Genomic DNA, 17897 nt, shown 5'->3' with positions numbered 1-17897 from the left:
ATGGAATACTCACCAACCAGGCTTGCCCCTCACCACATCTACAACACAAAATAAAAATAAATTTATGTGACTATCACATTCATATTATACCACATAAGAACCCCCTTAGATTATTAATATTGTTTTGTGTCAGTACACTTACCAATGCAGTTGCTCTGTCTATAAAGGCTACGAAAAATAATTTTATTACCATTCCAAGGAAACAAAAATTCCCCAGATTTCCATTTTTTTGAAATAGCTATGATAGCATTTAAACTTCCTCAGATTAGCTATTTCCTGGTAGGCGCTCTCTTTCTGAAATTCTGGTATGTTAAATCAGTTTATCATGAAAAGTCAGGGTGATAGTAAAACTTGATCATATTTATTTTCTCCTTTACTTTCTCCTTCTCCTAACTAAACAGCATTTCTAATGAGACATGAGTATGTGGATGGATATTGTTGTTTGTTTAATATCATTAAAAATAAACATAGTATGAAATGGTATAGACAAATATAAAACTGAGGACTAAAGCCTTTAATGTTACAGTATTGGTTAGTTTTCCTATGAAATAACAAAAATGTATGTTAGCAGTGGCAGATATGCTGTAAGACATATTATCTATATTTACAATGTAACTCTGGGCGGTAGATGAACTATAAGGCAGAGTTTGCTCTCTACCATTTCAAAGGAGAATGCTGCTGGGAAACTAATGTACATCTTGATTACAAATAAACAGGTGTACTCAGTGAGGAATGTCTTTTTGTTCTTCAAGTGGATTTGCATATATTTAATAGTTACCCTGCAATCATTTACTGCCCACAGTTTTCAGAGTCAGGCAAACAACAGCTAAAAATGATTATATTGAAGGCTGTATCAGTCCTTGAAGCTTCAAGAATGAGTCTATCTTTGGTAAAACATAGATAGTATTCCAAGTGGCTGCCTAGCAACTGTGCAGAAAGGAAAGCTCATGCAACACAGCTCCCATGGTTACTTACACTCTTAATTACTTCCATCAGTTCTGTGCCCACAAACAATGGGATAACAACCAGATGGAAATTGTTGAGTTACTGGATTTACCTGCAGCAGACGGTGGTAAAGTGTGCTTAAAGTGTTTAGATTTGTGGAAAAAAAAAATAAAAAAAAAAAGTGTGAACAAAGACCCATTTTCATAAGATCCATAAATTGCCCCCAAGATGGCTGAGATTGAAATACTGGAGGAACAAGACATGGACCAGAAAATACAATACACTGAAAGTCTGGAAGATAACATGTCTTATGAACCACTTTCACCTTGCAATCACTTGGACTAGGTTAGAAAAAGAAGAGTCAAACACAAAGAACTATCAGATACAAATGGTATGGGTTGGAAGGGTTTGACACCAATCCAAGTCTTGATTAGACAAGTCTTAGAGAAGAGGAAGAACCTTTAGAGTCTAAATGGCTAATCTGGAAAAAATCTGAAAACACAATTTCCTGTGACACACTGGGGTTATCAGTGTCTCCTCTCCTTCGTTTTGACCAGAACCTGTGAAATAAAGGAATGGAGGAAGCAAATACACAAGATCTATCATGAAAACAACAAATAGTAATGCAGCTGAGTGAGATTCCCGACCTCACCCCACTCTCAAACAGAAGTTGTGATAACTCTTTTTGTTCAACAGTCAACAAGTCAAACATCCTATTTAGGTCATGGGACCTCATCTTCCACCCAAACTTCCAATGCTGCTATAATTGTCTGCAAGAGAGATGGAGTAGGCAAGCAAAGAAATCACCAAAACGATCTGTATCACTGATTGTGGCCTACACATCTGTATTTTGAGTACTTCTCAGCAATATAGGAGGAATCTGCTGTTTCCCTTGCTCATTTGTATGTTGAGGCCATGTATTGTCTGAAGCCTGCTTCACATATAGGCCTTGAAAGAGCATATGCAGTGCTTCAGAAAGTTGACAGGAAGATGCTGCTCCCTCCAAAGACCACAGGCCCTGATCTAAATAAACATCATCCACATTGGTGAAAAGTGTGTGTTCCTTGTGCTGACATACACCAGGATCTCAGGTGCACCAGAGATACTGCAAGGAGAACTTTCCAGTCTTGCACAGGAGATGATGAGTGCTTGTTTTATGTGTATATGCATTTATTTGAAAAGGAGCTAGTAAAGCACTTCCAGTGTAAATTATCAGTAATATCTTCATCTGCAAGGATTGTTAAAAGCTTAGGTTCAAATTGAGAACAATAGCAAAACAAATAATGCTGTTACTTGTGATGTACTTGCGACATGCTATAAATGTGATAATGCACATAAACACATTGTTTCAATAAGACTGTCCTTAAAACTTTGCCTTTTAAAGATACATATCAGCAACTAACAGGAAACTGCATAATATTTAGTCAGCCAAATATTTGTCAGCATTTCCAAATTATCTGTACATTTTCATATCTGAACGATGCTTGCAACCAAAAAAAAAAAAAGCAGAAGATTTTTTTTTTCTTCCTAATATAAGCTTGCAAAATGCATTATATTGTCAAACATGATCAGTATTCAATTCAGAACTTCGATTGCTACAAGAAATGATGGATGGGAAAGTTAATAGGTGACTTTTTTTGCAGTTTGTTCTGCTAAGGGTTTTGGACACTGGTTGATATTGTTGTAGTAGGTTAATAACCTATGTAAATTACATATATAAAATAATTAGGCAATAAAAAAATGTAAATACTTATTCTAAATTATGGGTATGGACAATCAGAAGTATATAACTGGATTAGCATCATCTTAACACCAACAACTGACTGTGTTCATGGTCTCCACTTGTGAAGTAAAATGGACTAGTTTTTTCTTGACTTAAGAAATATGTTTAATTTTGCAAAAATCTCTAAAGATTTATTTGCCAATTACTTATAAACTCACTAAATAATTTAAAGATTCATTCTTTAAAAGCAAATACTATGCTACACTTGTATTATCTGTTTTGCTCATCCAGTAAGATATCGGAGTTTTATGTGATTAAACAAATTTAGAGAAAGACAAAACTCTACAAGAGAAAGAACATAAAGTGCTGTATTAAAATAACTCCAATCCTTGCCTCATGAAGAAATTTGTTGCTGTATTCTGGATGTGCAAGAAAGAAATGGGGAGTTAATCGTGCATTTGTTAAACTGGAGAATAGTGCAATCATTGATATTAAAGATGATCGGTCCTGACAAAATCTGAAAAATGGCTGTATCTGGAAGAAGGGGAAAAGGAAAACCAAAGAGTTTAACAAGTATGCCACAGGGAAGGAATAGTGTCAAAAATTAGAAGTTATTGCATGCTCGAAAAAACACTGCAATTTAAAATGATGGAGCAGAGATGAAGAATAAAAAAAGATCTAGGCTAAAGATTAATCTATTTTTGGCAAGTTAAACTTAAGAAAATAACTGAACATTCTCTCTCTCACACACACACACAAAATAGCCATAGGTATTGTTTTTATTGCTAAGGTGTAAAACAAAACAAAACACCACACAAAGCACTGAAACAAAGCAATGAAGATGTCAAAAAATGTGTTTTATTTGGTAAGTGGCACCTTGATAGCCTTAGGTCTAGAAATGTCAGTGGAAAAAAAGCCAAACATTTATTTACCTGACAGATAAACAAACATTGATGAAAGTTTTACTATTACTAGCAAACAAAAAAAAAATTGTAGGGATTGCAGAAAGCACTCAATTCAAGTATCAAACAGATCTGATGCAGCTCATTCAGAGAACAATGACACCAGATTTCAGACCCCAGTCTGAGGTGCTGAATCTGTACGGTATTATGTATTATGTGTTTCACAAGTAGAAATATATCCATATAATTTAACTGGCATTTTTAGTTTCAAGAATCTTATTTGTATCTTTTGCTTTACTAAGAATCAGAAAAATATTGCTTTAGAAACAAATGTTCTTATTTTGAAATTTAATTTGAAACTTTAACTTCCTTACCAAAAGCATCTAATAAAATATAATATCTGATAAAATAACATTTTTATCAACTATATATATATGTATATATACATATATTTATCCTCTGAATTCCTCTTTTAGGTGTTGATTTGATCATAGTTTTGTTCTTTATGTAGTTACAAAAACATATAAATATGTATTAAAAAAAAAGAAACAGACGAGGACTAAGTTATAAACTGACCATTTTACATGTGTACATGTAACACCATATGAAATATGTATGGGCTCTCTTGTTGGAAAACTTGTATGATACATTTTTTCAACATTTGTTCAGTTAATATGTCCTGCAGTTTAAGTATTAAGTCAATATGTACATAGTTTGAATACAAAGTTTTCTTAACTCTTCTAGTCTTAAAATAATCACAGTTGTATAAAAAAACTAGATGTATGTTTGTTTGTTTGTTTTGTTGATGTTTGTTTGCTTGCTTGCTTTTTCTTCCCTGTAGCTTATTCAGACCATAAGTGCAGTAGACAAAGATGACCCTCTCGGGGGACAAAAATTTTTCTTCAGTTTAGCTGCTGTTAACCCTAACTTCACTGTTCAGGATAATGAAGGTAAAATTTATGCCTGGCCAAGGAAATTTTATCTTTACTATCTCGTATACATTCCTATAATATCTTGAATTTTTTTTTATATCTATCAATACATAGAGAAGCTCTTTAGGCTACTGCTAATAATAATAATTCTGCATGAATATTTGTGGTTTGGGAATTCTATATTTTCATCTATGCAGGGAAGGCAAAAGTTAGTTTGGTAAAAAATAGAATTAAACAAGTTATAAAGAAAATCAGTGAAAGTGTTGGTTTGGGGTGAGTAACCAAACAAAGGGAGGAGAAAAAAAAGCTTCAAAAATGACTTCACCTCACAAGGTTAGATGTTTCACTTTAGCCTTCTGTCTGATTCCGATTCCCCTGGTTTTCTGTTTTGCTTCTTTGTGATGATGAATGAAAATGATGACTCAAAGCACCAGTTTGTATGCAGTAAAGAAGAACTTTGTATTTTCCTTCATGGAGGCCATGAAAAAAAAAATCAATTAATTTTTTAAACAAATATTACATCCTGGTGATTATGTCCTGAGCATGTAGAGGTATTGACCATGGTGTTTCTTTTCTATCCGAAATTACTTTCTTCCTTTTGCATGAGTTATTTTAATTCAGCCTGACATTGGCTGGCGAGATAGCTAACCATTTACCTCAAGAAATCCACGTGTGATGGAAATGATATCTTCCTTCTAATGTCCATGTTTTCCCCCTTTTGGACTAAAAACTCCAAAACTGTAGTGTTGACTTACATTTTCGTAAACATAAAGTGGCTTTGACAATAGAACGGTCTCTTCCTGTTGCTCATTTCTTGCCAGTACTTTTTTCTTTCCTTCACTGCCCTCACATTGAATAGATCTGATGCTCAAGTGTGCTATGTAGAATCAAGATTCGTTTGCCACAAATACAATTTATTAAATTCACATTTCAAAACTGAGCAGGAATATCATCTTTCGCTTTTCTGAATTCCTGAAAAAAAATTTCCAACAGAAATTCTACGCCACATGCTAAGGTACATAATTCATTGTTCTACAGCATGTTGAAAGTGTTTTAGTGTGGAAAATCTCATCCTGCATTTACAGATAGCATTCCCCTGGGTGCTGTCACAGAAGATCCATGGAAAGAATCTTTCAGAACAGAGTGCTTGTTAAACAGCGTGAAGTGGAAGGTTATTTTTTCTCCGTTGGCCACTTCACTTCAGGGCTTTAGCCATGGAATGGAACTGTGTTGTGCACTGCATGCATTAATCTATAAAACATTTTAAGCTTTGAGAAATCCTCTTTTCAAATCACACTCAGAGGTGCTGCAGAGGCACAGAGGAGCAGGCCAGCTGTACATAAAAAATCATAAATAGCTTTCTGATTAAATGTGAATGTCATTGGAAAAGAGAGGGATCACTACGATATGAGGAAAAGCCCATTTCAAAATACTGCCAGTGACGTAAAATATCATAGCTTGCATGTACTATGTGTGACACACTTTCTATATTCCTATACAATACAACAGTGTATTTTAATCAATCTAGATAACACTGCCAGAATTTTGACGAGAAGGAATGGCTTTAGTCGACACGAAATAAGTACGTACCTTCTACCAGTGGTGATATCAGACAATGACTACCCGATCCAGAGCAGCACTGGCACGCTGACCATACGCGTATGTGCCTGTGACAGCCGGGGAAACATGCAGTCCTGCAACGCAGAGGCCCTGCTCCTCCCTGCTGGCCTCAGCACAGGGGCACTGATTGCCATTCTCCTCTGCATCATCATCCTGCTCGGTAAGAAAAAGAAATGTGTATTTCCCCCCATGAGCAAATGTGTCAGGCCTGACACATTTTACAAAGCTATGCAGGTTGGTAGCATTAATGACCAGGGGTTTTGCTTCTTTTGCAAGAAACATTCAAATGCGAATTAAAAGAAAAAAAAGGCAAAAACTGTTTGCCTGGAAATTGGACACAGTAAAAATGAAATCAAGTTCCAGAGTGTTAAATGTATCAGTGTGCAACCAGCAGCATTTTTATTCTTTTGTTGTCTTTAAAAAAGAGGATCAGGCAGAAGGAATAACATAATCAAAAATTGCTTTCTTTCATTTTAACTTATTTGTTTTGAGAGAGAGAGAAAATATTGTTTTATTTAAATAAATACCTAAAGTCAACGTGCAGTATATATTTCACACAGAATATGCTAGTGAATAGTTTTACTATATTAAATCACTGTTTATCCAAAGGTTTCTGTGTGGCAACAAAAAAATTGCAAATTTTGTAAACACACTATTTTGTGGTTTTTAGAATATCACTTACTGATCGGCTGGAAAACAGTTTGAACAGTATACTCCAAGCTTAAAAAAAATAAAAAAATTTCAGAATAAACCTGGCTATTTTAACACTCATCAAAGTTATTAAAAGAGCACTAGACAAAGCTCATGGTTCTGTAAAGCAGCACACACAATGTTTGCATAAAAAAAAGCACATTTTGATACAGCCCTTACTGTGTTACTGTAATAAAGACAGTGAAGTTTATCCGTTTATCAGGCGGAAATGAACTGGTGAAATGTTGCTGAAGTAAAGCTGTTGTATCTGATGGATCTGCTACTAAGAACTTGTTATTTGAGATCTTTACCCATTCTTTCCTTCTCCCTTTAAGTTATAGTGGTGCTGTTTGCTGCTCTGAAGAGGCAACGAAAGAAGGAGCCTTTGATCCTGTCTAAAGAGGACATCAGAGACAACATTGTGAGTTATAATGATGAAGGTGGTGGAGAGGAAGACACCCAAGCCTTTGATATTGGCACACTGAGGAATCCTGCAGCTATCGAAGATAAGAAGCTTCGACGAGATATTATCCCTGAAACACTATTTGTACCACGGAGGACTCCTTCAGCACCAGATAACACAGACGTCCGAGATTTCATTAACCAAAGGCTAAAAGAGCACGATACTGATCCTTCTGCACCACCGTATGACTCGCTTGCAACTTATGCCTATGAGGGAAATGATTCAATAGCTGAATCCTTGAGCTCCTTAGAGTCAGGTACTACTGAAGGAGACCAAAACTATGATTACCTCCGAGAATGGGGCCCTCGGTTTAATAAGCTAGCTGAAATGTATGGTGGAGGAGAAAGTGACAAAGACACTTCTTAACCTACAGTAGGCTACATTTTTGGTTCCTTTGAGTGGAAGTAATTTTACAGACACCTTCTGCACTCAACAGTATTTAACATTCAGGAAAATTTTCCTGCCACTCAGCACAACGGTTTCCTTTTAAAATTTGTTTCCAGTTTGTCCATTAACGTCATTCATTCTTTCTAGTAGGATGCCACTTGGAATATATACAGCATTTTATTTAATCACCTTCCAAGAGCCAAAGCTATGGAAATTCAGTGTTGTCCATTTTAGTAATTAAAATAAAAAATACCCTACTTTCAGAAATTTGAACAGGGTGATAATCCCTTAAGCAACCTCATGTACAAGCCGCTTCTGTTAGGTACATGTTCTACCCTTGCAAGTGCAGCTTTTAAGATGGCAAAGAAGAAAAAACCCAGTATGTCCTGTTCTGTACATTAAAATTTAAACAAATTGTACACGTGGTGTTAATAAGTGTAATATTCAGCTGGTTTAAAAAAAAAAAAAAGTTTGTGCAACTTCATTTCATCAAATTCTATCTGCCAATGTTTTATATTTATATTTTTGTATTTATTTTTAAGAAATAAACCAGTTTTTACAACTATGTTGATGCTTGCCTGCCTGTTCTGGCCATCGATTCCAGGCTTGAAGAAAGCATGACATTTCTCCAGTGACAGCACAGCCAAGTGCCAATATCTCTGTGCTGCATGCATATAACACAGCTAGAAGTGCATGTGCTCACAGGGAGAGGATCAAGTCATAGATCTATTTGCTTGCTTGAAAATGCTACTTCCTAAAGTTGTCGTGTGTAGGAGAAAATTTGTTTTGTTATCTTATTATAGAGAGATGAATTATTATTTTGTCTCAACATGAATTACACAATTCTAAAAACACACTGATATAACTAATCCATCAAAAGCAAGAATTAATTCTGAAAACTGAGATTATTTGTTCTATCGTCCTCCATTTTGAATCACAATTCCATCATTAGAGGTGATCTGTAACTGCAACAAAGTATAAAAAGATGTTTAAGCTGCTATATTTAAGCACCAACCCTTTTTGTTCCCAAGGCAAATCACTTGATGACAAATCACTGCATGTTATTGCAACTATCTGAGGGTAAAGTAATCTCTTTTAAAACTGCCAGGCTGAAGACTGACAAAGTGCCAGTAAAACTAGCACACACTGCCACCCAATTTACTGAGTTTTCTGATGGCTTGGAAAAGTCTAGTAAAAAGAAAACTGAGCAACTAGCCAACCGGAACAGAAATCATAGCCTAGCTATCACAAAACAAAGTATGTATCACAAGACATTTTAGGATGTCTCTTTCTTCCCACAGTCTTCAGATTACACAAATCCATTTAGCAAACAAGCACTCTGGGATTTATAAACATTTCTGAGAGGAAATAATTTCAGAGAAAAAGTAGGATGTCAGGTTCTATGTTAACTTTTTTACTGTGGAAGAAACACATCTGAAGGACAATCTCTCCTTCTCTAACTCCCTTAACTTCTTACTGGCATAAAATCAACAGATATTGAAAATTCATTAGTCCTTCAAAAAGTGCATTGCTGCATTCTTATTACACCAGATATTTCTTCTCCTAAATGGAGAGATTAAACCCAATGAAGTTGAAAGCTGAATACAGTGCCATTATGCAAGCTACTTTGGTGCAATGAAGACCGAATTTTTATTGACTTGATATCAAATGAAAGTATTTGTTCCATTAAGAAACTTTGAAGATTATGGATTTTTCTTCATTTCACTCAATAGTACCTTCATTAGCAAAGGAATTTTGATATTCCTTAATAGAAAAATAATTCTGAGAATATTAAGAAGCATCTTAGATATTCAGTATTATAAAGTTTTTTGAAAGGCCGTATGAACATTTTTTTTTATGATTATGATCTTTTTTATGATTATTTACTGAAATGGATCTAATTTTTTCTTCCTTCCCAACTTTCATTTGTCCTTCAACAGCATGTACTAATAGGAAATAAACACATAAAATTAATCCATTTAACATGTATATAGCCAAAAGGCTCTCTTCCAATACTGTTCTCTGTCTGCAACAACACTGAGATCAGTGACACCCTGTAAATTTAACTATGTACTAGGACAGAAGATAAAGGTGGTAATACAGCTGCTTGCCATCGCCATCCTTTTGCTAAAAAAAGATTTGGGTTACACAAGTCCAGACAACACTTTTACATGCAATTCAGTAAGGTTCTCTGTTTTATTCCTGAAAACAAAACAAAACAAAAAAACAATGCACCCCCCACCCACCTTCCTTCTTAAATATATCAGCAAATATCAAATAAGACTCTATTATTTTGATTTGAATTGCAGTATTTATTTCTGAATCTTGATGATATTTTTTTTCTCTGACACTACCTTTAAGGAGGTTATTTTACAATGATTGAGCAGAATTTAAAGCTAGTATTTAAAATTTAATCCTCCTTGGCCTATTAAATAAAATAGTGGTATACCTTGTGGAAACATATAACAACATATAAATATACTACTAAAAATATATAAATAGTATAAATGAAAATTACTTTTACCCCTTGCCATATCCTTGGAGTTTTATTTCCCAATACATTTTAGAATTAAAAAGAAAAAAAAATCAATTTCAGCACTATACATGTTACTGTACAAATAACATTTCAGTTTACAAATATCTACTGTGTTACTGTACAAATACTGCATCCCAGTGAAAATTTCCTTAGGAGCATGCAGTCATCCATGTGGACAAATGATAAAAAAATACTCAGGAAGTCATAATTCATAATTCTTTGTCATATTCAATTTATTTTAGGAACTGGATCATCAGCTGAGTCTGGTCTTTAATATTGCACTCAAACACAGAATAGTCCATACATAATGTGTTCTCCATGCCATAAATGAGTCACAGCAGCTTAGTAAAACCTAGGGCCTTAGAATAAGAGATGAAAGCCATGACATGGAAAAGGAGAAGAAAGGAATCAAGGACACTATCTCAATGTCTCTTATTCCATTGAATGGTGAAGAATTGGAAAGTGAAACTCCCAAATGACTTGAAAAATGTAGAGAAAATTTAAGAGAGGATACCTCCTTCCCAATCAGTACCTGATAAACCTAGTCACATGCGTGCCTGAAATATAGCAAAATGTAACAACGTGATAAACAAGACTCTGGTACTGTTTAGTCCAAATTAATTCTCTATACATTCTTATGATAAAAATGGTACAAGACCAGACAACAAAGTGAAAATTCAATACTGCATTTCAGGTGGAACATCTGAATGACTTACAAGACAAATCTAATGAATGTTTAAAAATTCAGAAACTTCAAAACTATTGTAACCACTGAATCCCCAGGGAACAGTGAGTTCTTAGTGCCTGTTCTACCAAATATTAAATACATACATACATACATACATATGTAAACTATGAATATTGAGAAAGGAGGGCTGTACAAGATCTTATGTTAAACTGATGTATGAACAATAACAGATAAAATAATATTTCACAGGACCTTCAGGGAAATGGTTGTTGGTAAGAACTGCTTAAGCAGATTAAATAGGGAATAAAAATAAAAATAAAACCACCCAAATCATCAAAATTGTCACATTGGGTATCATCAAACCAACAAATCCACCACTTGCCACCCCTGGGTATGCAGCTGTTTTTTACTCATTCACTGTCAGACAGTAACATTTTCACCAATGCTACTTCAACAGCATATAAAAATACTATTCCTAGACTGGAGGGAAAAAAAAAAAAAGTTTTGCTCCCTGTCAAACTATTTATCAATAACATTGCCATCTATCAAAAGTGTATACCCTTCATTTCTTTCACTCATTGCCCAGTGTGATTCCCTCGAATCAGTTTTTCCCACAACGGTTTTTGACATTATTCTTATGCAACCTGTTACACAAAGTTGCAAGAAAAATAACCAAATCTGCTACATTATTCTCCTCCAAACCTCTTATAATTTGTTCCTATTGGAGTAATTACAAAAATATCTGTTAAGGGCTACAGAGCTTCTCACTATGCTAATCAAAATCATTGCCCCCATGTTTTACTTTTCAGACTGGTATGCCATTATTGTAGCAGAAACCAAATTATTTGAGTGTTCCTCTAAGCTTCCAACATTTGGGAAAAAAGTAAGTACTTTCTTTTGCCCCATCACTAATTCCTCAAAAGAAAAATCAATTATTATTTTTTTAGGAAGACTAGTTAGTGACATGTATGTAGTATAAGCATATCAACAAGAGTTTAGGCTTCCTTACTTTTCTTCAAATTAGAAAACTACAGATCTGACTACAAAAAGTTACTAGGAGCTTTCAAGCACTGCATTATTTTATCAGGCTCTCTTGAACATTACCAAAATTACCCAAAACTAATCTCTTCACAGAAAGGTGAGCAGATAAATGTTCAAGCTAAAACAATTTCACTTATAAGTGTCATCTGTTATGTCCAACATATTATGGAAATAATAAACATAGAGAGATAATAGCAAATATAAGAAGATACATGAATGTGATTTTTTCCTAAAAAATGTCATGGGCTTGTCTACTATCTTTACAGTTTTATTGAGGCCTATTCAATCTCTACTCTAATATGGTTGAAGTGGCTGAGAAATCACATTACACATAATTGAATGTACATTTACATTTAATGTAAAAAATAGTAGCAATATCAGAATCTCTAAGTACAATAAGCCTGACAGGACTTATTTAATTCTTTGTTCTTCTGTTTTCTCTTCTTTACAATTATCCAAATTTCCAAGTTATGCAAATGTCTCCTTTTTCAAAACAAAATTTTCAACACAAACATTTAATTTTTAAGAAATCTTCATTGGTTTTAAGTTGACATCAGCCTAAATAAACAATTAAAAAAATAAAATAGCTCTTTGAAAATATAATTGACAATTGACTCTTTCTTGATTTTTGGCTACAAACCAGAAATTTTGGACAGGTTAACTTTGAGTCTTATCTGGTAGATTGTGACATCCTTATAATCTCATATATATAAGCATATACATATTGAACGTATACTTGGCAAAATACTACTGAGCATTTCCATTAATGTTTGCACAACAACATGTTGATTATCAGTTAAGTATGGAAGAAAGCTTTTTTTTTTTCTTCTAAAAATAATTACAAATATGTTTAAATACAGTGCATGAAATACTCTCAGCAAACCTCCTGTATATCTGTCTTTTTTAGGGAAACAGAGCAAACTCTAATTACATAATATTCATCAAAATGCCAGTGAAACCCAACAGTTTAATCCAAAGAGTATATTTTATGTTCTAAACATAATGTTCCAAATCCAAATTACAGGATGAAAAAGTTGTGTGATTTGCAGCTGTACGGTTAAAAATAAATAAGTAAAAATACAGCAAACCCATATCCAAGAAGTGAGTTAATCGATGACTCATGCAAAGTTTTGGAAGTCACAGAAGTGTTGACAAACTTTAATTTACAGAGGAACTTTGGTATATTTAACAATGGTGCATAAAGATTGGCTCTGTTGTAATACGTCTCTATGATTCATCACTGCCTCCTGAATTTCATCATTACAAAGAAGCAATGAACATTTGTGATTTTGGGCTGGTTTCCAGATAGTGTGGTAATCTGCTTGATCACAGGGACAAAAGCTGTCTCTGAACCATTTTTTAAAGTGAAAGGCACATGCAGTACATCACCTTCACTTGCTATGAATCAAGACAGTCACATGTGGAGGAGGGAATTCCAGATTACACAGTCTGTTTAGTTTTCCAAAAGGTGTTTGACAAGATCTGTTATCAAAACTCCTAAAGAATTAAGCTGTCATATTCTTCACCTGGGCAAAAGATAGAAAATCAATGATAGGAGTGAACATTAGGAGTATTAGTGGAGGTCACCCACCCGTGGAATCCTTCATGATTTGATCTTTTGATCTGGAAAAGGAGATGAATAAAGGGGCAACAGAGTTTATCTGTCATTATAATTAAGACCTGTAAATAAAAGGGCAGTCATAAGAACTGCAGGGACACGTTGGCAACATGTGAAAACGTGAATATATACAGGAGAAAGGGAAGGAGCTACTGTTCACTGTGTTTTTCAATAGAAGAAATAGAAGCCATTCCATCTGCCCCCCAGAACAAATCCCACCCTATAATTCTGAATGCAAATGGATTTGTGATCCTTGACATTCTTAATTTTTGTATCTGCAACTGCTGCTGAATGATCATGGGATAATTTTCCAGAAAATGCTTTAACAACAGTATCCAGAAGAGAAGTAAGAACGCAATAAGCTGTAATGATAGAAAAACTTTGTCTTACTTGTCAAACCCAGTTAATCTCACCTTGCCTTCACTACAGTTGCACTTTAACATAAATTGGCCCAGAACATGAATTTATTCTATGAAAATGTATTGTCTACATATTCAAGACTTTGCTGGCATAAAAGCTGTACAGTCATTAGGTTTAATGTGACTATATTTAAAATGCCATTTAAATTATTTGTCTGGATAAAAGTCCATCAGACACCCTGGAGGATAGTTAATTTATCTGCCATTGGCAGCACTTTATTTAGTAACAGAAGTTGGTGAAACTTATTCATAACTTAGAGGGTGATGAAAACTGTATTATTAGAAAGCACCTTGCCCATCTTCTCCCCTTCAAATTTTCCAGGTTTGAGAAGTATGGTTTTGCTTGCTATTCTTTATTGATACATTCCAGGCAGAATAGACAAAAAGAAAACATTATTTTGAATGTGAATATTCTATGTATGTTCTCATATCTTTATGTTCTTTACTTAAATATGCATATACTTATATATATATATATATATATATATATATATAGGCATGGGAAACAAATGTTATTATTCATATTAACAAGAAACTGTTTTGGAAATGTCACAGCAACCTTTCTAGATGACACTTCCAGAAGAGAAACTTTAGACAGGTACTATGCACAATTATGCCAAAGATATATACCTTTCTGTATCATCATCTCAAAAACAGTGACCTAAGCAGCCTTGGTATAAATGAGGCTGGAAGATAAAGGGGGAAAAAAAAAAAAAAAAAAAAAAGGCATGAAGGTTGTCTTCTGGCCTTTAATTATTCTGTCTGAAAAACAATTCTTGTAAAAAGAGACTCCATTAAGAGACTCCATTACTCAGCTAAGGGCTCAGTCTGGCCTTCTTCCATATTAGTGCACTATTGAGCGAGGAAGATAACTTCTTCCTTAACACAAATTTCCATATATTCCAAGTATTCTCATAGCTCCTACATTGTCAGCTATGCTAGTTCATATTGCTCATATTGCAAGTTTTCCTTGGTTATGCATTGGATAGACTGCACTGGGAATGATTCAAGGCTACTGCATGACAACCTTTCTGTGCAGTCTTACCTCTTTTTGTACAGTTTGCAGAACAAATATTCTAACCACACTGCATTCTTCCCAGACAAGCAGATTTCTACTTCTACTACAGAGTCTTAATATAAAAAATAAAATAAAACAAAACAAAACAAAACAAAATAAAATAAAAATAAAAATAAAAATAAAACAAAATAAAATAAATAAAATAAATAAAATTAATTTAAATAAAACAAAACAAAATAAAATAAAATGTGTTGGTAACCATTACCAATATAATTTTGATTTACTGACTTCCAAACTTGTGTAAAATCATTCCTGATAAGCAAAACCATCAACCCTTAAGACTGAGAATGCAGAAGGACATATCTCAACTAAATGAGATTTTCTTGCTTTAATAATTATTCCTCAACTTCTCATTTGTAAAATACAGATTAAGAAAAAACAATCAAACAAAGGCAAACAAACAAATAAACAAAACACACTACCTTAGGCTTTGGAGATTTTTCTGACTAAATTGTGAGACACTCATCTTCTATAGTGATGAGCACCACAGGAATGACTGAAAAGTCTGCTTGACATCCCACTCTAAGCAGAACAAAGCAAATGAAATGTATGGACGCCCATTGGTCAAGGACAATAGTTACTTATGAAGTGCATGATGGCTATTCTTCACATTCAGTGAAGCAGAAACTGGAACAAAAATACCACGACTATGTATTTAAGAATTAACTCAATTAGCATTCTTAAAAAAATGAATTTATTTCAAATTTGATAAAAACTGCCTTCTTTCTTTGTTCCCTGCCTAGCAGATGCGGTTCTACCAGGTATGTATGTCCTAAAAAACAGAAGCTTCTATAAAAACACAGAGTAAAACTTCAGAATGTTTTTCTGCCATATACCAGGGGAAAAACAAAACAAAACCAAACAACAACAACAAACCTTCACAAATAAAACACTAACAAAATCAGAAAGGAAAGTTATGTGAACATATTCTGACATCTCAGTCAAATATTATTTTCAATCAAGAATTTTAAAAAAAAATATATATATATAAAATTCACACAAAATATGTAATAAGCACCATCAACATGCATTGACATGACCATTATCTCTAAACATTCCTAAATTGCTGACTAGGAAAGTGTCACTCAAAACACCTCCTGTTCTTATTTTCTCTTTTCTATCATTACTGGACAGAGGTAGATCATTGATGTAATTGACACTGACATAATCCAACACAGCAGATTTTAAGTTTCTGCATAGAAAGACTATAACTAAAAGAATAAAGACTGGGAAGTCAGAAGTGGGTTTTCTGAATCACCCTTATATAATACATTCATTTCTACTGTATAAAGGTCTTCCTAGGCAAGGCCAGTGATTTGGGGCCTCCCTTGAAGAACAGCTAAGCACAAGTTTGATTATTATGCTGCTGTGGATCGATCCTGGCCATCTGCTAGACACCCAGCTACTCACCCACTCACCCTCTGCAACAGGACAGGGAATGAAATGAATGGTTGAATCTTGTGGGTTTAGAAAAGGCAGGGAGAACACTTACCAATAACTGCTGCAGACAAAACAGACTTAACTTGGGGAAAATTAATCTAACTTATTGTCAGTTAAAATACATTTTGGTTATGAGAAACAAAGACAAAAACTATAACATGTACCCACCCCTCCCACCCCCCTTTCTTTTCCCCACGCCAAATCTCACTCCTCCATTCCCAACTGCCCTACGAGCAGCACAGGAGCTGTCCATAACAGCTCCTCTCTGCCAATTCTTCCTCTTTACACTGGGCCCCCTCCATTTCTAACTTCAAATGAGGAAGTACAAATTCTTTTTAGTTTTAGTTAAATTCTGAACAATTTATTCGCTTTTCCACAGTGCAGCTGACATATACTATCATAAAAAGTCATCTTCCTGAATTTTCTACCAGCCAGGTAGACAACTTCTTGCCCCTTACACCTGCCTTTTAGTGTTTCCTTTGTTTTAAGGTAGTGGAGTACTTGTGGGGAAGGAGGAAGAGGAAAGGCTGTCACAAAAGGCAGTTTGGATACAAGATTCATAACCAGCGTTATGTAGCAAGGTGTTGAGTGGAAGAATGCCTTTTTGTTTTCTTAGTATCCATTAATTTATTCTCACTGAGCTAAGTAGAAGACAGATATAAAGCTGAATTCTAGGGGTATGCTCCCAGTAATTCACTGTAGCGTCTTCTGGAGCTCTATAGCTCATCCTTGACTTAGATTTGATACTTGTTAGGAGAAAGGAGTGAAATACACCTTGGGATAAGTTAATTAAACTATGAACGCTTGTTGTCATATTATTCATAGGCATGTCCTGACTAATAGGACTTCCCTATACTCTCAAAGACTGTAACAATAACATTAAATTTGTAATGCAAAATTACTCATATAAAAGTGATATACCTTGGGTTCAGGATATAACATAATTCTTGTAGATAGAAAACATGTTTTCAAACAGAAAGTGTGTATTTTAGTTAAAAGAACAAACAAGCTTCAGAGTATCTGCCTTCAAGGTTCAAATCTGCATAGTTCCAGACTATAAAGCTGATTGATTGTTCATCATTACAAAAGGGTGCTAGTGCTTTAATCATTAAGGAAAGCATGTGCTACAAAACAAGCAAGGCCCATCTATTTCTCAAGTATGCTTTAACATAATTAACATGAATGGCAGTAAGCTTTGTGGAAGACAGCTAAAACAGATTTGAGGGTAACTTTAAAGACCTATAATGGGAAGAGAAGGGGAAATCTTCCTCAAAGTTTTGAAGAAGAAAAACAACTCACACAGCTAACAAGAAAATACATTGTCTGAATAGTAAACCTTCAGCCTTGTAATTATTTGTCACCTCTCTCCATTTCAATGAAGACAAAACATTTCTATGATTACATCCATTAATTTA

General features: G+C 34.3%; 1 protein-coding gene across 1 annotated transcript in view; it reads left to right on the top strand.

The window, feature by feature from the left end:
* Positions 1–7641, top strand: part of LOC118255462 (cadherin-10) — a 53468-nt gene extending 45827 nt beyond the window's left edge. Inside the window, exons 9-11 of the mRNA XM_035561668.1 lie at positions 4412–4520; positions 6031–6282; positions 7148–7641. Coding sequence (XP_035417561.1) covers positions 4412–4520; positions 6031–6282; positions 7148–7641 — 855 coding nt within the window. The remainder of the gene's footprint in view (positions 1–4411; positions 4521–6030; positions 6283–7147) is intronic.
* Positions 7642–17897: the final 10256 nt, after the last annotated feature.

This window comes from Cygnus atratus, chromosome 2, assembly GCF_013377495.2.
Source record: "Cygnus atratus isolate AKBS03 ecotype Queensland, Australia chromosome 2, CAtr_DNAZoo_HiC_assembly, whole genome shotgun sequence".
NCBI lineage: Eukaryota > Metazoa > Chordata > Aves > Anseriformes > Anatidae > Cygnus > Cygnus atratus.
Note: the sequence above shows the minus strand (reverse complement) of the source record. Positions and strands in the feature narration are given on the sequence as shown.